The sequence below is a fragment of the Bactrocera dorsalis genome, chromosome 2, assembly GCF_023373825.1.
Source record: "Bactrocera dorsalis isolate Fly_Bdor chromosome 2, ASM2337382v1, whole genome shotgun sequence".
Lineage (NCBI taxonomy): Eukaryota > Metazoa > Arthropoda > Insecta > Diptera > Tephritidae > Bactrocera > Bactrocera dorsalis.
In genome coordinates this window covers 87,944,143-87,968,309 of record NC_064304.1, presented here as the reverse complement: position 1 = coordinate 87,968,309, position 24,167 = coordinate 87,944,143, and the positions used below count along the sequence as shown (strand labels likewise).

The following is a 24,167-nucleotide window of genomic DNA, read 5'->3' as shown; positions in this document are numbered from 1 at the left end:
CACATATTGAGGTGAATGCACGAATAAATCATACAGATATAGAAATTCAAATATATACATATATACATATGCACATACATACATGGATGGCTATGTCCATATATGTAGAAAAATATTTATTGCTCGTTTAATCGCCTCATACTTTGGCGCGCTGGGCAGACAGACAGTTGGCGCCATGCGTGACTGTGTGATAACACTATAACCTTGAACTTGAACTTTCCGATGGCCCATTTTTGCATCACACAAAAGCTGTCATGCGTTTGCATGTAATAAAGCTTCTAAGTAAATACTTGGAAATAATTTATATGCTGATTTTCAGAGGTGTCAAACTTATCAGTGAGACAATTTGCGACATTTGATTCAATATTTTAAAGGGAATTGCTCTCATGGCTCGAATTATCAAAATTCTGAGAAATAATTAGGGTTCCAAAAATGAAACAACTTAATTCGTTTATTCATTTATACAAGCACAGAAGTGTCTATAATATGCATAAAATCTGTAAACGCTTATTGAAGCTAACTGCCGCACATTGACTCGAATGCGGATATTCTTGAGAACTATGCCACTAAAATGAGAAACGCCTCCAGTTCAAAAAAAAAAAAAAAAAAAAACAGGAAAAAAATGTTAACTCCGGTTGCACCGAAGCTATAATATCTTTACAAACACAAAAATTTCCGTACAAGAACTTGATTCCGATTGTACAGTTTGTATGGCAGCTATATGCTATAGTAATAGGATCCAATCAATTTGATCAGAGAGTGCATCATTGCTTTAGGAAATAACCCGTGCCAAATTTTGTGAAAATAGCTCGTCAAATAAAAAAGTTTTTCATACAAACACTTGATTACAATTGTTCAGTTAATATGGCGGCTTAAGGCTATCGTGGTTTGATATCGGCGGCTCCGACAAATGAGCAGCTTGGAGAATTGTTCAAAATTTCGCATCTATATCTCAAAAACTGAGAGATAGTTCGCGTATATGCAGACAGACAGACAGACATGGTTAAATCACCTTATGGAGTCTCCAACATTTGCTTCTGGTTCTTACAACCTGCATTGCAAACTTAACCCCTGTTTTGGGTATAAATGTGTACATAGTATGCATATTTCTTACTACGAGCACTTTACTCATTGAAATATTGAAAAAAGTAGTGCGTACGTACTCCAAGCATACCTATTTTGCATACTTTCGCAATGAGTTTGGTTACTTATATTGTGGACACATTTAAGTGCATTTTATATTTCCGCCTATTAAGCGACGCCACATAATAATTACAATAAGTTTAACAACAAAAACAATTACAGCATGTGTGATTAAGAAAAAAGCGCTGATTGACAGATAGTGCATATGCTTAATGTACTATGACCAAATGTGCGAAGAATGCTGAGTATACGATCAGAGCTGCCGAGCTATAAAGTGGTAGTGTTTAAGTATGGAAAATTGTATGCTTTATATTAATTAAACTTTTAGAAAATTACTTGTCATTAGTTAAACATCATTAATAAAAAAATATTCTAGAAATTATTTCGAAGGAAAATTTTTTATAAAAAAACTGTATTTTTTTAACAAATTAAAAGATTAATCATCAGTGGTGCTCGAAATCGTTTGTTAAATACCTTGCTGCAACTAAAAAAATCTTTAATGATGTTGCATATAAAATATTAGCAGAAATATTTTCGTTGCTTTCATATACTTGTATGTATGATATGACTCATGTGAGGAAAGCAGAGGTGAAATAAATTTATTTGACATCTGAACATGCCAAATTACTTTAATGGCAAGCAGTTTCTATTCCTTGGATAAGGTAAAGACCATATGACATTAATTTTTTACCTTTTGGTATGGTTGTCACATAATAATAATATAACTCGGACTTGGTCTTATACAAATCGGAGACGTAGAAGTTGCCGGTGTACTCTTGGCAGGTTTCGTTGTGACCCTCACAAACGCCACATCTATCTGCAAAGAAATCAGAAATATTGTGATTTAATAAAAAGGCAAACATGATAAATACATTGGAATTTTTTTAGTTAAAAACTCATCGTGTGTTTTTGATAAATTATTGCCTGTGATTATTTGGTTTTAATGTTTCATAAAAAGAAATTTTATGGACGCGCACGTTAGCGAGTGAAAGATGATTGACTCATTTTGTGCTATTTTTGCGTTCGGGAACCTGTCATGTGTGGCACATCACCTTGACTGTCCATCAGTGCTATGCTTTGCCGCTGAAGGTCCAGCTGTTGCGGTTCCGCGCGCAATTCTCAGTTTATTTATGTGTAAAATGTGTTCTGATGTATTTGTAGACAGACGGCGGTTTTGACGTGGCACAAGGCTCTTTATATACATACATTTGTAAATACATCAGTTACTCTTCTGCTTTTAGTTCATATTATTATTAGTTTATATTGTTTTATTATTGTGTTTCTATTTAGGCTTTTGTTTATTTTTGCAAATTACCTATTTTCGCCAGCGAATTCAACTCATTGTCACAACCTGCCGGCCGGCAAATGCCATTGACACACTTGTCGAAGCTATCCAACGAGCATGTGGTGCCGTCTTTCACCTTGTCCGCGAGCATAAAATACGCGCTGTTGTCTTCCAAGCGGCAAAACAGTTTACATTTCTCGGCCGAGGACACTACAAAAGGCAAAAAAGCAAAAAAAAAAAAAATTGTTTTGAGTTAGTTAAAATATTTTCGAATGTATAGATAAGGTAAAAATATCTGGGAAGGATATTTGTCTTAAGAGAGCTATATTGAACTGATATACGCCTTTGGAAAAATATATGACATAGCAGTTTGGCATGAAAGTCTTGAAGTAGGTATTGAATCGGAAATAAGATTACTACTTTAAAATCTGAAAATTAATAATTTGGTGTATTTTCAACTGCAAACTTACGTCCATACTTCGGTATCCATTTCGCCGAGCGGGCAATGCCTTTGCTAGAGAAATTCCGGCCATTCATTTCGTAGCACTGCTGCTCACGTGAATCTAAAGTACCGGGTGGACATGTGTGTGTGTTGCACGAACGATATTTCTTTCGGCTGCCCGCACAGTACTTGCCACCGTTTTTCGGTAGTGGATTATTGCATTCGCGCTGTGATTCCTGCACACCGCCGCCACACGTCAGGCTGCAGGGTGTAAATTCACTCCAGGGACCCCAACCGCCTTGAACCACTTGCAGTGATTTGCCCTCGCGCGGCACACATTCACCCTTCTGACACCAGTGGCGCTCGTTGTTGCACGGTGTGCCATCGGCCCACGGCAGATTGCTGCTGCGACAGTCACTGCTGCTGCTGTCCGTCTTGCACCACAGTCGCTTACATTCGCCGTCGATGCGGCAATAGCGCGATTGGTTGCCGTGTATTAGTTGGCATTGATGGTTGAGTGAGTAAATCTCGCCGGGCAATTTGGTGTTGAAATTCTTTATGAAATGCGTGGGTGTGTCTTCGAGGCAGGATTTGTCTTCTTTTCTATATTGTGTTGTAGAAGAGAAATGAAAGAAAATGTATATGATAGTGATTTGTTTTTGAGAGGAAATCGTACGCGGAGTTTGAGATTGCCAGAAGGGTCAAGACTCAACAAATAATGTGAGGTAATTAAAAATTAGACCAAATTATTGCCAAAAACTTACTCTAAAAATTCGGAGACATAATTACGCGAACAGTCCGACCACGACCACGGATGTATGTCACTGCCCATTATACTCGACATGATATGCATTTTACTCTTCGTACCTGGTCGGTTGAATGGTTTACAGAGGTCGTCATCATCGTGAGGCATATTTAAACTACATTGAAGGAAGTTTTAGTAATAAGAGATTTGCGTTACAAACGAAAATTTTGTAGAAAAGAATTTGGAGGAAGAAAGGCGACAAAATGTTCACAATTTAATTCGACTTACACGTGACCCAATTCGTGTGCAATTGTAAATGCGGCTGGCAGTCCGTTATCTTGTACTATGGCGCACGATCGTCGCTTGCAGACAGTGCCCAGTTCAGCCAAACCCAAAGTGTCGCAAGGCTCACCTTCGTTGCGGCAAATTTGATCGCTGTGAAAGGAATATTCGTAAACAAATATACGAGTGAAAACACTTTTAGTAAGTATTCAGGGCAGCAAAATAGAGCCTAGCTATTTCTTATATTTTACTATTTTGAGTTCATAATGTGTAATAATATTTATCATATGTATATGCAAGTAAATAGTGCATTATTTCAAACTCACCGTGTAATGAGCATTGCTGTGTCGTAATGGTACCCTTGCTTCGAAACGACGCCACAAAAGTCCTTTAGCATTGCAGACGCCGACGTGGCTAAGAAGAGAAAAGAGTGTATTCAGACTACGCCTTAAATTCATTCTCTCTCTGTCACACACACACACACAATCTCAAACGAACACTCACCTTTCCTGCGATCGTCGCGTAATATCAATATATTCGCCACAGTTATATAAATGGAGTTGCCAATGCTAGCATCGGCGTATATGTTCGAAACAATCGATATCAACGTCAATATGTATGACTTCAGATCGTTGCCATGAAACTCACTCATCGTCTTATCAACCGCCACCAGCACTTCCATCGTGAAGACATGACGATCGACGTAGTTACGCTTCTTACGATGCAACCTCGTGAATAGACTCTCTTCGAGTTCTTTCAAATCCATGTCGAATGAATCGGCGACGGCGTGTCTGGCATTGCGACGCGAATGACGCCACACTTTGTGCAACACCTCCGAATCGCCATCACCAGTCTGATTGACCGGTTGTATGAGCAGCGAGCCGAAACTTGTTTTAATGTAACCAGTCTGGCGCAGAAAAACAACAAAAAATAAAAAAATAAATGTATTATGCAAATAAACGACGGCAAATAAATGAGTTTACTAATGATAATAGCGGCGATGGTGTGGAGGAAATAATGGCGCTCATTAAGGAGGGGCAAGGAACTATTCTAAACACTTTAATGTAAGTGGTTATGTCTGTATGTATTGTGATAAGTACGCATACTCATACTCGATTGCCCACTTTTTGGCACTGGCTAACTTGTAGATATGTATACATAAGTATTTGTTATATATGTATGTGTGTAGGTGTCTATTATTTCTATTTATGACTGCCTTCTTGCCTTTAAGGCATGTGCTGGTCGATCAGTTGGCATGAGCAGAGGTGTGGCATACACAGATATACATACATAAATATGCATGTTTATTCAAACACATTTACCCAGCACGGTTGAAGGCAAATACATAAAGCTGATTTATTGCAAATTGCAAATACGTCTAATGAATGAATTTATGGCGATCGGATGCTACCGTACATACCGCGGCGACTGTCGCCGCAGGCCCGTTTGCACATACAGACAGCAATGAATTGAAAAGGCAAAATCGCGGCTTTGTACGGTGTAGACAATAAAAAAGCTGTGTTTTCTAATTATGCTTGTAATTACTGGTGGTGCCGTGTGGGCAGTATTATGCTGGGAATGTGAATTCTTGCTCATTGTACAGGCAACTTATGGGTCGCTGCGCCATTCAGTTTGTTCAAAGCAAAGCTTGATTTCTAGTTAACTATTTTTGAAGGGGGTAACTCACCATGCCATTGCAGAGCGACACGGACACCGTCGATTGGTCGTCACCTTGCACTACGCCCTTGTAGTAGCAACCCAAATAATGGCCATTGGCTTCGTCTTCCTCTTCTTCTTCCTCGGTTCTATTGTTAAGTATACGAATTACCTATAAACGAAGTTAAAGTGTAAATTAGGTGAGATTTAGATCCTGTGAAGTGCATAGCAAATGTATAGAATTTAGCATTTAATAATGTCTAGAGAATCTGAAGGCTTAGTTTTTATGTTTCTAAAATATTTGTGTTATTGGTTTAAGCTAATTTTTGACTTTTATTATATTTTTCCTTACACTAAATGTTTGCGGTGGTATGAATGATGTGTCCTGATATAAAACCAAATGCAATTCATGCCCGAAAGCATTTATTATGTATTCGGGATGTGGATCCCAAATTTGACTAGATTTACTACGAAATGTACCCGTCTCATCGAACGCTGAATAATAACCTGAAACATAATTAAATAAAATAAAACAATAAGATAATGAAATACTAAGAAATGAAGGAACACAAATTAAAACAAAGAAATGAATAATAGTTTAATTAAAAAAAGAAATTACTAAAATCTAAAATATTTTTTAAAATAATTATTAAATAATTAATAAAAATGAAATACCGATTTAGTAATTCTTTGCAAACATACCAGTATATATATTATAACACCAAAAAAATGCTTGATATTGAAATGAGAAAAATTACATAAAATAGTTTGCTTTTATACTCGTATAATTTCTTAATATATATTTCTTTATTATATTTCTCATGGAATCTAACCTATTTCTACTGGTTTATCAAAGTATTTTCAATAATTGATTTTCGTGTGGCCTTATTTGATTAGTGAAACACTTGCTTACCATTCGTTACGCTGCTTTTATTGCGATTTGACTCGTAGAGCAAATCATCTTCGCTTAGTTTGGAATTGTACACCTTTCTCGGCGTCACAAAATCACTGGTGAAATCGTCCGGAATGCTGTTGTTTATATCGCCAATATCGTCTTTAATATCCTCTGCAAGAAAACGACAGCGTTGGAATGATAAAAAATTAAAAACGAAATTAAAATTATTTCAAACAACAAACGGCTTGTCACATGCCACGTTTTGTTTATTAACATTTTTTTTGATACTCTTCCTATAAAATATTAAATTCTTGAGTTTTCTATGGTCAAAGGTTGTAAAGAATTTGATACCACTTGCTTGTGGTTATATTCGTTAAGCAATGAATATTTCTTATTATTTCAAGTTATTTATTGATTTTCAAGTTGCACTCACCATCTTCGGTCCACTGCTCGTCACCAATAAATGAATGATTTATAAAAATCGTTTGTATGTCTGGCGAGTCCACAACGGGTGGATATCCTGTACTACTCGTCCACGTATTTGACATGTTTGAAACACCCGCGATTGTGTGAGCACCTTTTCGACTGCTGTTGCCGCTGCTCCCCGGCTGGTACCAAATGATCAAGCCCAGCAAAAGACCGAAAAGTATCACGCAGCATATGAGAAATGCATTCTGCTTCCAATGTGTGGACATATTGCGGCATTTATTTTTGTAAAACCACCACTCGCAAGTCTTCTTAATCACAAGCTGAAAAAGAGATATGCAACAAAAATTATTAACCCAAAAAACGGCACAATATATTGTGGGTCAGAGGAAAATGGCACCACGACAAGCCTCAAGTGACGAGTATGCGCCACGCCGAAAAAATAAAATTTCATAAATTTGAATTATTCAATACGCTGCCCTGCTTTTTAAGCTCGCAATACAAAACTTATATGTAGGTTAGTGTAGACTCACTTACTTAAGCGTCGAGGTACGTTTTATTAGAACTGTAATAATTTTTGCTTCCCTTTTCCATTTGAATATGATAAATATTTATTGCATAAACAGTTGAAAGTGTCAGAACGTGCTTGCTGCGCCCAGCGGAGGCGAGCACATAAGGGCTCGCACATCCGCAATTAAGTCTTTCGTCGACGTGTAACCCCACACGAATATCGAGCTGTCGCTGGAAAGTAAAGTTTCGAAGCGACTATAAGTAAATACAAATACACATGTATGTATATGTGTATGTGAGCAGTACAAAGCGCTACCTTGCTTATGGCCCTTAAAAGCGTACAGGCATATAAAAACATAGTCTCGTTTGTAAGTCATACCAGTGAATTCTTCCAACTACACATTGTTAATTGGCTAGAGCTCGGCACGTTTCGAAGGCGCGCACGCGCGAACAAACTAAACGCTAAGGAATGCTGATTCGAGCTGTTTTGTTCGATGCGCTATTCCTTATATTTACTTACATAGGTATTATCTTTGTATGTTGATACAAAGAATTCTTTGCGTTGTGTATTTTGTGCTTTCATTTCGTTCTAGTAATTTACTATTTCTGCCAATTTGATAGGTCTTCGCTACATTTCGTTATTTTTAACGATTTTAATTAAGCGATTTTTAATCGAATTAAAAATTAATGGCGCATTTTTATGCACGAATCGCCAGTCAAACGACAACGGGACAAAGTTAACTAAATCTAATTGACTAAATGAAATTTGTTCACTAAATCAAAAGATCGTCAAACGAAATAAATTCCAAAACACATAAAGATTCACATTGAAATAAAATAATTTGAACATTATTGGAGAAGAACATAAATTTTGGAAAAAGAAAACTTTTGAATTTTATTAAGTTGATAAAAAAAAAATATTCAAACTCGTTTACTTAAAAAGTCATATTACAGCCAACTATTTATTTTTTAAGACTTATAATAATATTTTAAATATAACCGCCTTTCGGCCCACTGTGTTGATCACAAAAAATATTCATAAAAATCACTTATCGGCGGCTTATCGACCACTTAACTAGATAATGCAGATGAGCAGCCAAAAAAATATACGGACTAAATTTGAAATTTTGATTGGAATTTATGGAACATTCCACAGGCTCAACTGGTTTGGATGAACATCGCACGCGAAGTCTCATGTTACATACAGTCAACTAGTCAGCGGCACGAACCCAACAGAGTCAACATAAAGCCGAGCTGCGCACTATCGGGCAGCTAGTGCGAGAACTGGCCAGCAGCCGAGCCGATCCACATACTTATGCGTTATGTAAGTATTCAAGTATTGAGTTGTACCAAACTGCCTTGAGCGACCTTAATGCTCTTTACTAACGGTTTGTAGTGTTTGGTTAACTACTCATTGTTGCTGCTTTTAGTTAATAAATTTCAATTTGATTAGACGAAGCAATTCTTTGTAAATATTTTGTTTTTGTGTGCCTTTATTATTCAGAGTTTTACTGTAGCGATTTTAACGACTTTTGCCTTTTTATTGGGTTGCTAATTCTATAAATTGAATTTGTTTTTGTGTGCTTGGATACAAAATATTCTAAAAAAACCAACTTGAAATGACTGGGAACCTGTTTGTTGGGCACCTGCCCGCGCATGCACAGTAACCTCATATATTTTAGCACGTTTATGAGTTTATTTATTTATTTTAACATATGAGCTCTGGGTTTGATGCGAACGGTTTGTTTATTATTTTTTACACACTTTTTCTATACCTATTCTTTCCACACAAAAAATAGAGACAAATAATTTGAAAAAACTTAACGGCGAGCAAAGCGACGACATGCGGTCTGTGAGTTGAGCACGAGTTCTGGGAAAAATTGTAAATGCTTAAAATACTTGCAAGGAGCTCTAAAGTTCGTTATTAAATGTTTGTGAACATATGTACACAGATATTATGAAGAAATCTGCAACAAGTCAAATTTAATATTGATTTTTTTAGAGAAACAAGTTGTGACTAATTAATTAAATGTTATACTATATTTTTTGAATTAATTGTTAATAGAACTCAATGTTAAATGCTGAACTTTTTCATCCAGACTTATATTCTTTATTATATTTGACTATTAATGAATAATAGTCACTCGAAATTCCTTTTGTGCGCTTTGCTAAAAATATGTTTAGAAGAGTCAATAGCAAAATATCAAATCAATCCCAGTTTTATATTTATCATTAAGTATTCCGTTGACATAACCCGACTCTCGACTCTAAGCTGCAAGATTTCTTATGTTTTTCACTTTTTATAACATACGCCAACTTTTCAAACTAGCTTTAAATCATTAGAAGAAAATAAAAAAATAGAACAGGACAGCGCCCTCAAAACATGCTACTCATGACTCTTCATTAACATTTAAACATTTTCTATTAATCATAACTGAATATTCACTAATGCAAGTGTAAAGATATCTGTGTCTTGCACGAACACTTGCAGCGGAGAAACCTTGTCACTCATACGCCAAGTGGGCCATGCACCCAAAGTGAAATATGCGTTAAAATCGTAAAAACTTGAGTGAGCCGAAATGCGGCGAATGCAAAGCATGAAAAGTCCAACGAAACGTAACGGTTTAACGTGCAGAAAATCGATTTTATGTGCTTATCCGCGAAAATGAATGCTTGCAGCGAGTTTTGAATGCCTACAAGTGCATGTGTGTGTGTGTGTAGTTGCACATCGGTTTATTTGCGTATGAAAGTACGGGTTTGTTTATCAAAGGCAGAGAGATTTGCAGGCGCACAACTCACTTTCTTGAAGAAACTTTCGAAAGACATAAGCAAGTATGCAGCGTTGCATTGATTGCGCGGGAGATTGTATGTGCGTGTGTATAAAGCAAGCGCGTAGATAAGTCGGGCACACGAATGCATGTAAAAGTGTACAGCATTAATAGAGTTTACTGCATTTTCAGCGTTTATTGGCGCCATAAAAACATTGGAAACGATCGTAAACAATCGAAATAGCGAAAACTTCCACAGAACGCATAAAATGCTCCGGCTCGAAGTTGGATGAGCTGCCCGCGCTGGTCAATTGTTGTACAAACTGCGTTGCAAAAATTGCTTTTACACCCACTTCTCTCCGTAAATAGTGATAATCTCATTCACGCTATCGCTTATTCACACACTCTGGAAAACTAGGCTTTCCGCGCGTATTGGGTGCGTTCAATGTTTTATTTGTTCCGCCACTAATGTCACTCATACGCCCGCGCGGTCTGTTTTATTAATGCCGTTAACCTAGCGACCGATTTCTGATGCGCCGCTTTCTCTTCAAATACAGTTATAAAAGATGTATAATGAGACGCGGGCACAGTGCAGCAGTAGAGATTCTGTTGGCCAGGGTTTGAAGGATTTTGAAATTATATTTGCCAAAGAACTACATTGCAACTGCTTATTAACTCACTTAATACTTTTACAATTTTTATATTTTCTTTAAAGTATGGACTACTGATCGGTTCACAAATATTTAGTCTTTCTCTTGTTTTCAACCCTGAGAAAACTTATTCTTTACGCGCCCAAGCAAATTCGCAAACTGTACATGTTTTATTCAACGCCACACAATTTAAATGCTTCGAACGAGTCTTCTTAGCAGATCAGATTGCATTCCTTTTGCCAAAACATTAGTTCTTTGTTTGGGCAAAGTCGTTTTCAATTTTGGTCAAAACAAATTTGTTTTTCAAAGCGAAAGTGAACCCCAAACACAAAACGAAAAATCAAAATTCGAAATTCGAAATATTCGCTGGAAGGCAGCGCCCAAACAGAGAAATTTAGCGAAACGTGCAATAACAAATTATACAAAATCAACAACAACTAATAGCAACATCAGCGAATTTCCCGACATCGCCACAATGTTGTCGACAATAAAGTCGGAGCAAATGCAGTTGTTAGGATAACTAGAAACAAAGTTGGACAAACATCACCATAAATTACGGTTATTTGTAAATATTTGCGAATTTTCTTTTTGTAAATTTTTTGAATTTGAGTTTGTATGAAATTCACTAGAAATTCCCGGAACAGCTTAAATGCTCGATTCCTCTGTAAACGCCCCACGCGCTGATCATTGATCTGTGGGTGGAATAACACCTATGTACATGTATCATTGCACCATTTTATACTCCCACTGAATATACCCTGCGAGAAAAATACGAAAGCCTCTTAAGGACTTGATGGCGGTCGATCATTGCAAGCCCGAAGAAGCTCAAACAAACAAGAAGTCGGACAGCTCCGCCATATCTGGGAATTAAACTCAAGGTTTTTAGAAACATTCTGTGATTTATATTTCACTTGATATCTGGGCGAGCCTCGTACTTTTCCACGAGGGGCACTCGAATGAATCGCCATAAATTTATGTTATGGGAACGCCGAGCTGTCAAGTTCAGTGTTAGCGCTGCAATAAAATAGTGTGGTATTTGTTTGGCTCTCACAACGGAACCAGCAGTCAAACGAATAAACAATTTGAACAAAAGCACACAATTATAAGAGAGAAATTGTTGTTGCCATGAAGCCGAGATCATATATGGTAATCTCGATGGAGAATCAATGCTGTTGTAACAAAAAGTTGCGGCTGAGCAATTGAAAGGGAAATTTGAGTTGTGTTTCATGCACACAGTGGGTATGTTCTCGGCTAACGCGTATTAATGTTTACTGTTGTTAGTATGAAAACTGAAATAAAATTTTAGTAGAATAGAAATAATAATCACAAATCAACAACAAATCATTTTTCTTGTGCGAAAAAAGCAGAGTGAAAAGTTTTGTGCATAAAAAATGCGCAGACACACATAAAAGTAGATTTTTTATTGCCGCAACAACAAACACAGAGTGAAACGCTTTGTGGAGCGCGACCTCCTCAACGCTCCACTGGTGAGCAACCCGTAAAAACTGCAACAGCAAACGATTCAAATTGCAGCACTCGCGCTTCCATTGAGTTTTTTGCATTCAAGTGGTTTCCTTTTCGTTTTCGCCTTTGATAAATATAGTTGCAATTAGAATTTTACGATTCTCCTAGACACACACTTCGTGCGAACGGCTTGCCAGGGCAATTAATGCAATCGCCTTCGCCGTGCACCGCAATACGCACCGAGCATTGCGTGCCTCATATTTTACGCGCTGTGTTTACGCGTTTTGTGGCATGCCTCGGTGCAAAACAATAGGCATTAATTGCCAGCAATCTGTTTCGCCGCTCGGCAAGTGTGCCTATTTGCCACAATTAAATTCGAAGCAGATTGAAGAGTGTACTCTTAACTACTACTGCTTAACGTGTGTGTGTGGGTTTACATCAGTATTAATTATATCAAACATGCGCGTTTTGTAGTGCTAAATTTGCAAGTCAAAAGCATCTAGAACTAATCGGAAATGAGAGCATGATTGACCAATGGACTGAATCTTACAAATGGATGGCAGTTTTTCGAAGATTTTTGGCACAAATTACACATTCTGCGGTGACTATACTTCAAGTGCGACAGAACGCCTCCTACATGAATTAAAAAGTTTGCTGCCATTTGTAAAGAAGGCTCAAGTGCCTGGTTCTACTTCTTTGAACTGCTGATCTCTTCTGCAGCTAGATGACTGCTGGGTAAAACGCTCTCAGTCCAGCTACCAAGGATCGTTCCATAAAACCATAGCTGGCTACTTTTGATTGGCTTTTCTAACTTCTGCGTTGATGACACCACACTGACTATGTCGTTGTCGCAACTTGTCATTGTCATGCGCTCCCAGTGTCTATTGCGTTTGTTGTCAGTACTTGTTGTTACTGAAATAATTACGGCATAAGTGCGTGCTGGCGTGCGTGCTTGTGTGGATGTGTGTGTGCCAGCGTGTGCATGAGTGCGTGCGCGCGCCTGCCTAACCTTGAAATGTAGCCAAATGATCGACGATAAAGTTTTTAATTTAATGAAATTGCACGCCTTCACCTCATATCCACAAGGCACGATTTCATTTTCTGTCTGAGTGTTTTTGTTTTTCCTTTTCTTTTAATAAACAAACATAATTGCGCTCGAGCAGATGTGAGTCATTAAATTGAAATTTCGAAAAACAAACTTGCAGAGAGAAAAAATATAGTACATATTTATACGAGTTAGTGGCCCGCTTTTCGGAGATAGTTCTGTTTTTCTCGGACAAAATCATTCTTAATAAGATTAGGTAAGAAATCAGTATTTAACTTTGGGCATTTCATTTTTGGAAAAGTGTGAATGATGCTATTGAGCTAATCACTAACTGTGTCTCTTGAATACAAATCGAATTGAGAAATTTCCTGTAATTTTACTGAAGATGGAGATAAAGAACTAACAAGAGCTGGGAAAATTTAAAAGAATTTACTGCAAGAGCATTATATGGAATACCTGATTGAGTAAGAAAGAGAGTAGAGAGCTGGTATTATATAAAAAATCGTTCAAATATCACAGCTAAAATCATTGAAAATGCCATTGCAAAGCTGGTCAACTTCACTAGTGCCTGATTACTACAGTGTAGCATTCAAGATGGTGGATTTCGATTCTTTGTGCGGAAAGTATCAATGCTGGTTTCAATACAACCGAAAAATTTTGTAACAATTTTTAGATTTATAGAATATCTGAACAATTTTGCAAGGCTGAGCTGTTTCGAAGACAAGTCCACTTTCTTGCGAGCAGGTGCTCTCACGATTCCACAATCACTGGGTCGCCTGTAGCGTAGTTGATTCATTGACGCATGGATCTTTATAATCAATTTTGTATTGGAAAATACATAAATTCAAACAAATTAAAAAAAATCTCTCTGTACATTTCCAAAATGAACCCATTTTTCTCCTATTTAAACTACAGCAGCGATTTTAAATCAATAAATTAGCAGCGGAAAATCAAACTGTGTATGCTCAAATGTTGCTTGTATGTGTGTTGTTGTTTCCTTTTTTTGTTTTTGGAAGCTATGCTCACTATTTAGTTATTCAAGGGGAACAGCAAAAACATTAAAAGTTTATTGCGTTAATTCGTTTCAAGTTTTTTTTATTTATTTTTTTTTGTTTTTTGCAGTTTTCTGGCACGTTTTCGCAGAAAATCGAGATTTATTATAGATTTTTTACGCTTTTGCATTCCTGTTATAGTAAAATTCAATATCAAGTTCACGTAAATTGTTCATAGACGAAATAATTATATGATCTTTGAACAACACTAAATGTTCTTGCCGCGCTTTTGAAAGCGATTTTTAGAGCCAACTATAACAGAGTCCAAAGTAAAGCAAAATAATAATAAGTACTTTACACATACAGGTGTATCTTGCACTAATTTCTCGGCTATTTACACTGGACGGTGCTAATTGCATATTTCGCATAATGTTTAAGCGAGTTCAAATTCAATTCCACCGGCCACACACACACAGCGATGGATTGTATGGTATTGTGGTCTTTGCCGCTGCGCGCTAAACGTTACCACTCATAAAAGCCACTTTGTTTACACGCTCATTCCGGCGTTGCCTGTGGCTTCGCGTTGCAATTACGCCCCGTTACTATTAAGCATATGATTTGCTGTGGGCCAAGAGCATGACTCCTTACTAATTGAAGACAGATGTACATGAATGTATCATTATTTCCTCAGCTCGTGGCTGAAAAATCGCTATAATTATGCTTTGCAGCAATCAACAGTTGCTTGAGCGATTTGTTCGCTTTTTGAACGCTTTTGGCTTTTTAACGAGTGTGTTCAATTTGCGCTTAATTGCCAAGTGCAAACAAAAAAAATATAGTTTCTATCAGATAAATTGTGGCAGTGTGAAAATCTGCAATTTGTATGTGCAAGGCTCGATAACTTCTACAGTGCCGATAAAATAATAAGTAATCAAGGAATAACATCTTATTTAATTAAAATGTAGTTATTTACAAAGGCTGCTATATATATTTCTGGACTAGGCAACACTAAGTGTTGCCAGGTGCAATCTGACATTTCCATTGGAAAGTTTGACATTTTTTAGCATAACATCACTCAGAACGTTTTGTCATTTAATCGTGAATTGTTTTATTTACAGGGAATTAAAAAAATTCATCTCGGCCAAAAAATGGAATTAACTCGTGAACATTTTCGTGCGATCATTTTTCACAACTTTCGACGTGGATTATCACGACAAGAGTGCATCGATGAACTAAAATCTTTGTATGGCTATGAAGCACCATCCTATAGCACTGTGAAAAACTGGTACAACGAATTCAATCGTGACCGGCGCCCGCTCAAAGACGAATTCCGTGAAGGTCGTCCAAAAACAGCCGTTGTGCCAGAAAACATCGATGCCGTACGTGAACTGATAATGCAAGACCGTCATATAACATACCTTCAGATAGAGGCATGCCTATGCATTTCTCCCACCAGCATACATTCGATATTGCAATTCGATAAAGGTTTGTTCTCGTTGGATCCCGCACAATTTGACAATCGCTCAAAAAAAGGCTCGTGTGGATTGGTGTAAAGAAATGCTGAAAAAATACGATCGCGGTGCTTCAAAAGACGTTTATAAGATCGTCACAGGTGACGAATCATGGATCTATGCGTATGAGCCCGAAACAAAACAGCAATCGACCGTGTGGGTCTTCCAAGATGAGCCAAATCCAACGAAAAAAAAGAAACATTTTCGTTGATAAATATGCCTATTTTCATTATTAGGCCAGAAATATATATAGCAGCCTTCGTACTTTGAAAAGATGTTGTCATTACTAGTCCAACAAATCGCTTATGGATATTTTTTTGGTACAGTGTGGTAGAAAAATTCTAATTCTGAACCCCTCTTACCGAAGCATTCCACTCTGAACATTGAAATGGTTCAGAGCAGACCTTTGATTCGTCATCTTTTATTTAGCGTCTTCATCGCCTAAAAGCATTCGAATAAAATTTATTTTAGTACGAGTATTTTTCTATACCTTATGCATGTCAAAGCTTTGCGAAATGAGTAAATAAAAAAAAGAGCGGCAAGCGTCTTATCCAACCCCTCTCAACAACATTAACATTAATTTTGGATATTGCGGATTCTTAAACCCATTACCAAAGTTGTTGAAACATTTAATATGCCACTTTTTGATATTTGATGAACGGATTTATGGTTCATTGTGTGAAGAAAATTTCATGTAAATATTTATTGAGTCTGGAGGGATATTGTACGGCTTTTAAAAGAGGTCAGAGAATGCTTTAAAGCTTATAAAGGTAATCATTTCGAAACTTTTAAAAGCCGAATCAAAACATGTTGTAAAGCCATTTGTGTATTCCTGTCAATAAGTTTTTGAAAAATGTTCTGGGATTTCTGTAGAGAATAAACATACATATACAAATATATGTCCTGAAGAAATTACTACAAAATGTTGACAACAAATTATATAAAACGTGTTGTATTAAGGAGAAGTGTTTGATAAATAATCAGCAAAATATACTAGCGGTTAGGTAATTGGTTATTTCTTACCGTTTTTATGTGTTTGATGAGATTGCAGACAACCATTTTGTTGAATTAATCACTTGTCGAAAACTTATTTGCCAACAGTCAATCAAATAATTGCTCACTCAATGTGTGGCAAATTAAAAACTATCACTGATTTATGCGCCAAGAGCCAAACAAGTTAAATAAATAAAAAATAAATAAATAAATTGCATAAATAATATGTGAATTTTTTTGGTATTTGCAGAGTCTTGGTGTGGCACGTTTAACCGTGTTTATAACAAAATTGTGGTATCTTTCACACACATCCGAGCCATTTGTCCCTGCAGTAAATTTACACTACGATCACTTCTGTTTATCATCTTATACATGCATACACTCCAAATTGATCCTAATGAGACTGTGAAGACTAATTTATCAATAAATGTTTCACTTCGCTATATCATAAAACATCTACAATTGTTGTTTACTCAAGAAGATGCTAGCATAATTATTAAGTATCATAGTTACCCAATGGACTTGTATTTGTGAAATTAACCAAAAATAAAGGTTTCATACTTAATATTTAATCTTGCGCTTCACAAAAACGAGCTTAGCCAGCCACTGATGCACTTTTATTCACGAAAAAAATATATTCCAATGTCACTTGCATCCAAAATTGCCTATGCCAGTAAAAGAGGCATAAAATACAATATATGTATGTATGTAGGTACACCAATTATCTGATTGGAAAAAGTGTTTTAATGAATAACGCATGTTTATTGTACACAACGATCGCCGATACTTGTCCATAGACACTCATATACGATACATAACATATGAACAACAATGACATGATTAAGTGTAATAACAACAGCAACAACAATAAGAACATCACTGTGTGTATACGTACTATAAAACGAAACAGAGGAATTTTGATATGGAAATTCCACTCGGAACGTTCCACGATTCGGTTGCTTTCATTAAAAATTGCGCTCAACACATTTTGAAATTAATTTTTAATTTTTAGAATTTGTATGCTGCTTTACGATTTTGTTGTTTGATTTATGATTATTTTGATTTCACTTGTATAAATTGAATTTGCAGTGCATTTTATTTCGAATTTATTGCAGCAGTCTTGCATGACAAAAAATATTGTAGACAATGAGTACTTTTTACTTGCAAAATATGAACACCCGAAATCAACCGCACGGCAAAAAATAAAATTTCAACTAGTCGATTTGTATTTGTACACTTTAAAATTTGAAATATTGGCTCAGAAGATCTTTCTTGTTAAAACACTTCGAAATGCTCTCCATAAAGAAATGAAATTATATTTTTTATTATGGTTTTCTGCATCACATCTGAAGACACTTAGCACTTGAACTCATCACCCGATTAGCAGACAACTTTCTCGTAGCAAATCAAACAACAACTAGCCTCGAGCTAGGGCTAGCTAGCCCTCACGACGCAACGAGATCATTCAGGAAGCGCTTGCATTACAGCTTTATACTTTTTAAGATGGTAAACACCACGCACTAAACACTCCTTGGTGCATTCAAGAGAAAGCGTTAAGAATTATTAACGGCACTTGTTATGCCATAAAAATACTATGGGACCACAAAATGCCACACCACACCACAACTTGTGCACTATTATTCACAACACGCACAAACACCAACCGTTTAACCAGCGACAAACAACGCTGCAGCGGCACACAATCGTTGAAGATACGCATGCGCAGCTCGTACACTGCAAGCCGAACTCATCGAGGCGAGAAAACGAAAAAATATACGCGGACAGAGCAGTTGTGGGTACGCCTGCGCAGCGCTGAGATTCCTCAACGACTAAAAGTGTCAGCCACAACCGATGGCGACCTAACAGACGCCAGTATATGTATGTGTGCGCGCTTAAACAATCAGCTGAAGTGATTGGTGGTAGACTGTTGACTGGACTGGTGGATTGGCGAATGTAAACTGTCGACTGGCAACTGACAACTGACTTTAGCTGGCTGCGACAGCCACAACAGCCGCAATGCAAAGACTTACACGCAATGCCTTCAACACACTTGCTGTTGTTGTATTTCTTGGCCTGATATTAAATTCTTTGTTGCCTGTACACAGTCTGCATTATTGTTGTTATTACAGTTGTTGTCATTGACACTGAAATGCGAACAAAGTAATGGCCGAGTGATCCAGCTGCGGGTAAAAGTGTTCGTACGTATACTCGGCAACAGCAGAAACAACAAAGAATGCCAATTCTTCCGTTGCATACGAAGGCTTACAGTCGAGAAGTCAACTACTTGAGTCCCCGGGCAACCAAACAACAAAAAAAACAAAAAAACAAAACGAATGAGTGGCGAAAGAACGAGCGAATCACTTCAACTGTAAGCACAAACAAGCCAACGGCAGTACGATCCAGTGGATCTTCCTCAACGCAATTCAGTTGCTGGTAAGTAAAATAAGACACAGCTCCAACGAAAATTGCGAGGTAGAATGTGGGTTGAGTACGACAACATTAGTTGTAAACATCTAAGCAACAAACGAAAAAACATCGGCAACTCCTCCACCCGTAAACAAAGGAGTGAAGAATGCCGCCAAACCGCTGCAGCTTCAACACTTAGAATGTGTTGGACCAAAAAGGGAGAAATGGTGAGGTAGTTATGGAATAGTTTTAGAGATGTCGAGCTGAACTAGAGGGCAATAGGAGCATTTTTAAGTTGAAATGTGGAATGAGCTTTTTATTTTTGTATAAGAGTATTCGCACTAAGAGCTGAGAAGAGATTACATTTGAGAGAGATTAAATGTTATTATTTTGGTAATTGCAGAGATTTGATGTAAGTAAATGCTATATTTAAATTCACTGCCGCAAGAATTATAACTGGATATACACTCACCATTTATTAGAAATCAATTAAGATTATTTCTTCCGAAAAATGGTCTGTAATGAGACTGAAATGCACAAGAGAATTCAACTGAAAAACGCATATGAATCATATACAGTTGCTGATCAAGAATAAACGGGGATTTTCAAATACATTTTAGGTGAAACAACATTGAGAATGTCATATTACTCAAGCCAACAAATTAAGATGGAAATTTGGGAGATCACCAACTAATTCGAATAGAGGTTATGGTACTAGATAAGTGCAGCGAAATGAAGTGAAATAAAAGGCGTGGTGAGAACAGGCACACGTATGTCAAAGCGAACATACATATATTCATATGAACAGATATTCAGCATTAAAATGCAATCGAGAAAGTAAAAATAAAAAAGCTCTTCCCTTTGAAATAAAGTGCAAACCCACACAAACCAATAAATTACTGCGCTCACCTTAAGAAACCCTCAGCGCCGCCCACTCATACAGCCTGGGCGCTTGGGGAAGCTGCAATATGCATTTACGCATACATACATATAAGCACTATATGTACATATATATATGTGGTTGTGTGTTTTTGCGCAAATATGTGCTTATAATGTGTATGTGTGCGTATGTAAAGCAGTCAACGATGAAAGATGAACGACTTGTCTTCGAGTAAATAAACGCCAGACGCGTGACAGACAGTCAGTCAGACGTGGAGGCAAACAAAACGGCCAGTTAGATAGATAGTGGGTTGCAGTTTTTGCAAAACGTACGCAAGCAAAAACGCAACCAGCCGATCGTGCCACTGGATGTGTGACTGCCTGTGTGCCCCCGTGTGTGTGTATACAAGTATGTAAATGCGAACATACACAGCGCATGTTTGCTTATTTGTTGTGTAGCATTGGAGCCACTTGAACCGGGAAGAAATGAAAGCAGATCATAACAGCATTTCTCAGAGCATCAGCGCCAGGCAGCTGTGTATCAAGCGAACGTGCTGTGCTTTGCCCGCCAGGAACGTGGATGAAGCGTAGAAAATGGATGAGGAGGAGCGCGCGGGGAGCTGAATGATACCCAACTGGAAGGACAACAATGACGCGCGAACGTTATTGTTGGAACAGCTTTAAACTCTTTGTTTAAAGTGTGCGTATGTTTGTTGTAATTGTAGTATTTTATTGTTTCTTCTTTGTCATGCTGTGTGTCGAGTTTTATTAATCGCTTTTTGTACAATTTTTATACAATTAATAATTTTAATTTACGACGGCGAACACGTCGCTCGAAAGCTTACGAGAGTCTTTGTTATCAGATTGCGCGTTATTATATACATTTTCCCAATCAGGGAGCCCGCTTATAATCTGTAGTTGTTTGTATGTATGTCATATGTATGTAGTAACGCGAGCATTTAAACATTTATTGAAAATTGGTGCCGGCTCATTAAGAAACAAGTATATTATGCGCTTCGATAGTATATAAAATGACATTTAAAATGCTAAGATATTAGTGGCTCGGTTTCAGTATGCATGTTCGCGGCTACCAACGAAGGATTCGTTGGTTCAAAATCATAAACAAGACAAATGTTTCAATATTATGGAAACTTCTGTCAAATCAAAGGCGTTCGACGTTAAGTCATAATTTATTAATTTTTTTCGGTGATTAGTTGCCTATGTTAACTGAAACTTGACTTTGTTTGGTGTGGTTGAGATCCAGAATGAGAGAGATCTTTTAGACCTACGATATTGAAACTAAGTAGGCTTAGATTAAGCTTGTAAATTTCGAAAAAAGGCAGAAATGCCTCTGTAAAGGTTTATAAGTAAGAAAAATTGATGTATTGCATTAAATTTAAATAATTGTTCAGAAAGCAAGAGAAGAAATGTATGAGCTGAAAATAAAAATAATGTTGGCATTTCACTTCGCAGTCATTCAACTTGAAATTCGCCACATGTGCGCAACGCCGCTCGCCCTGCAAACGTCACACAATTTCGCATGGATCCATCCGCAGGGGCCACGACGCAGCAGCGAGCACGCGGCACACAACAACGAAGCGACCAACAAAGCGCTCATTTTTTTTAAGTTCAAAGCAGATACATGTGGCAGTAGGCTTTTTGGAAGGCGGCGATGAGAAACTCGGGTGTCTGTGTTTATCTTAAACGCACGCGCCCAACCGGAACGCTTAAGAGGCACGCCGGGCCATTAGCCTCCTTTCTGCCACGTGGACAGTGGCGTCTTAGAAAAAACGAAGGAAATGTCGCCGAAGAAGAAGGTCATTCGTCAAAGTGCGCAAAGTGAAGGCGGTGGTAACATTGGGGTGAACCGCAGCGTAGTCCGTAAACCGCTAAATTATGTGCATACTTGGGTTTCGTGCACTAATAATTGGCTGTGCGTGTATGTGGTATATGCATGTGTTGGTGGAACCCAAGCAAGCAATTTAAATTAGTAGAGCTGCCAATGTGTCCAGCAACTTGCTGCAACATGCCAAAAACAACCACAAAAATAAGACCCAAGCAACGGCGAAGAGCAAAGCAATTGAAGAGGCGACAATGAATGCATTGGCGAGTGATATGATAAAGAAAAATAAAGAAAAAAATATTAAAATAAATGGCAAAAAAGTTGAGACACGTAACAACAAGGCAGAGCAAGTCAGTGAAGCAAGAATTTTTATTAGCTGCCAGACATTTGTCTGGCCGAGTTGTGAAAACACTCGATTCACACCGTTGTGTACATACATACATACAACTGCGGAATAGATCTGCACATATGAAACTAAGTACATTTGCGTATGTATGTACATATGTATGTCTCCAAATATGTTTTTCTGCGCGAGCACTTCAAGTGCATTCCTCTTGACTTTGCCTGCGTTTTGCGGCATGTGGCATGCGGCATATGCATGGAATGTGTGGCGCTTTTAGATTTTGTTTGAAGTTGTTTCTGCGCGTCACAGTTACGGTTAGAGTGATGTGCTTTACATTTATATGTTTAGCTGTTTTTCTGGTTTGTCAATCAGGGACTTCTTAGCACGCCCGATATAACTATCCCGATGGAGGTCATGCGCTCAGCTTCCACGATAACAGCGAATGCTATAGTATTGTTTAATCCGTTTGCATTCATATTGAAAGAAATCAATATTATTACTGTGTTTATCTGCGTAAAATAACCGACAGTTTTCAAGTTGAATACCCAGTAGCCCCTGCTTGCGGTTTATTCACTATTGGCGCGCGCAATAATTCACAGGAAATTTCTATGCTGCAAAATTTCACGTTTTGTTCTTGTACAAGAACATCGCAAACATATGTATGTATATACACGAATACCGATAACGGATCAACATAAATTTTCTAGGTCTTTGGAATGTTGTAAACACGATTTTTCCATTTCCCTTTAGAGGAGCGCAGCTGTCCGTTTCGCTGGCCAAGTGCGCGGCGGGCAGTCAGAATGTCAGACAGCTGGATGGAATTGACCATGACAGTCTATTATATCACTTCGCACATACAACAGCATGTCTATAAATATAATCTGGTAGTATTTGTTGTTATGCGTAAGCAATTTATGTCTAGAAATATCGCGTTAAATCGTAAATTATAAAGAATGGCGTAAGAAAGAAAAAAATTTCAAACATTCTGACATTAGCTGCGCCTGCGTCTCATTTTGCCTAGATTTGGCTTTGGCTTGAGAATTGTCTTGTTCGTTGTCATTTGTTTTAATTGATTATGACTTTGTAAAGCTGCAGCGACTGACATTTTAATTAAGTCATAATTTCCTTAACAAAGAGAGCGAGTAGTCTAAGTAAGTGCGAGTACGCGGCTTGTCAACAAGTCTAAAATAGAAATAAGCTTGAAAGGCTGTTGACAAATAAAAAACAAAAGAAACAAGTAAGGAAGGGCTAAGTTCGGGTGTCACCGAACATTTTATACTCTCGCATGATAAAGTGATTCATTATCCGTCATTTACATATTTTTTTATTTTGCTGTAAAATTAATTAGAATTAAATTCTGAGAGATTTACCGTTATTTTCGGTGAAAAATTAGGTTAGGTTAGGTTAGGCACGGAGTTCTTCGTGTTCGATATCAGGGACCTGGAAAAGTTATAGTCCGATCAATTTTCCACAAGGGATACCTCAGCTCAAATACCGTATTTGTGTAAAGTTTTATTCCTCTATCATCATTGGTTCCTTATGTATATATTATACAGAGAAGGCATCAGGTGGAATTAAAAATAGCGTTATATTGGAAGAAGGCGTGGTTGTGAACCGATTGCACCCATATTTCGTACATATCATCAGGGTGCTAAGAAAATATTATGTACCGAATTTCATTGAAATCGGTCGAGTAGTTCCTGAGATATGGTTTTTGGTCCATAAGTGGGCGACGCCACGCCCATTTTAAATTTTTAAAAAAAGCCTGGGTGCAGCTTCCTTCTGCCAATTCTTCCGTAAAATTTTGTGTTTCTGACATTTTTTGTTAGTCGGTTAACGCACTTTTAGTGATTTTCAACATAACCTTTGTATGGGAGGTGGGCGTGGTTATT

At 37.5% G+C, this 24,167-nt stretch overlaps 1 protein-coding gene across 8 annotated transcripts in view; it reads right to left on the bottom strand.

The window, feature by feature from the left end:
• LOC105229576 (A disintegrin and metalloproteinase with thrombospondin motifs 9) overlaps positions 1-24,167 on the bottom strand; it is an 81,977-nt gene that overhangs the window by 7,437 nt on the left and 50,373 nt on the right. For 4 of the 8 annotated variants that reach the window (XM_019991535.3, XM_049448643.1, XM_029551667.2 and 1 more), the window contains 11 exons: positions 6,882-7,197; positions 6,467-6,619; positions 5,906-6,060; positions 5,585-5,725; positions 4,402-4,804; positions 4,224-4,311; positions 3,904-4,050; positions 3,635-3,790; positions 2,899-3,473; positions 2,459-2,638; positions 1,835-1,960 (listed from right to left, as the gene is read on the bottom strand). In XM_019991535.3, the coding sequence (XP_019847094.2) occupies positions 1,835-1,960; positions 2,459-2,638; positions 2,899-3,473; positions 3,635-3,790; positions 3,904-4,050; positions 4,224-4,311; positions 4,402-4,804; positions 5,585-5,725; positions 5,906-6,060; positions 6,467-6,619; positions 6,882-7,197 (2,440 nt within the window). Of the gene's footprint in view, positions 1-1,834; positions 1,961-2,458; positions 2,639-2,898; positions 3,474-3,634; positions 3,791-3,903; positions 4,051-4,223; positions 4,312-4,401; positions 4,805-5,584; positions 5,726-5,905; positions 6,061-6,466; positions 6,620-6,881; positions 7,198-7,411; positions 7,562-16,834; positions 17,327-18,468; positions 23,504-24,167 lie in introns of those variants that run through there. The other 4 variants (XM_011209951.4, XM_011209953.4, XM_049448644.1 and 1 more) reach the window with 4 other exon arrangements.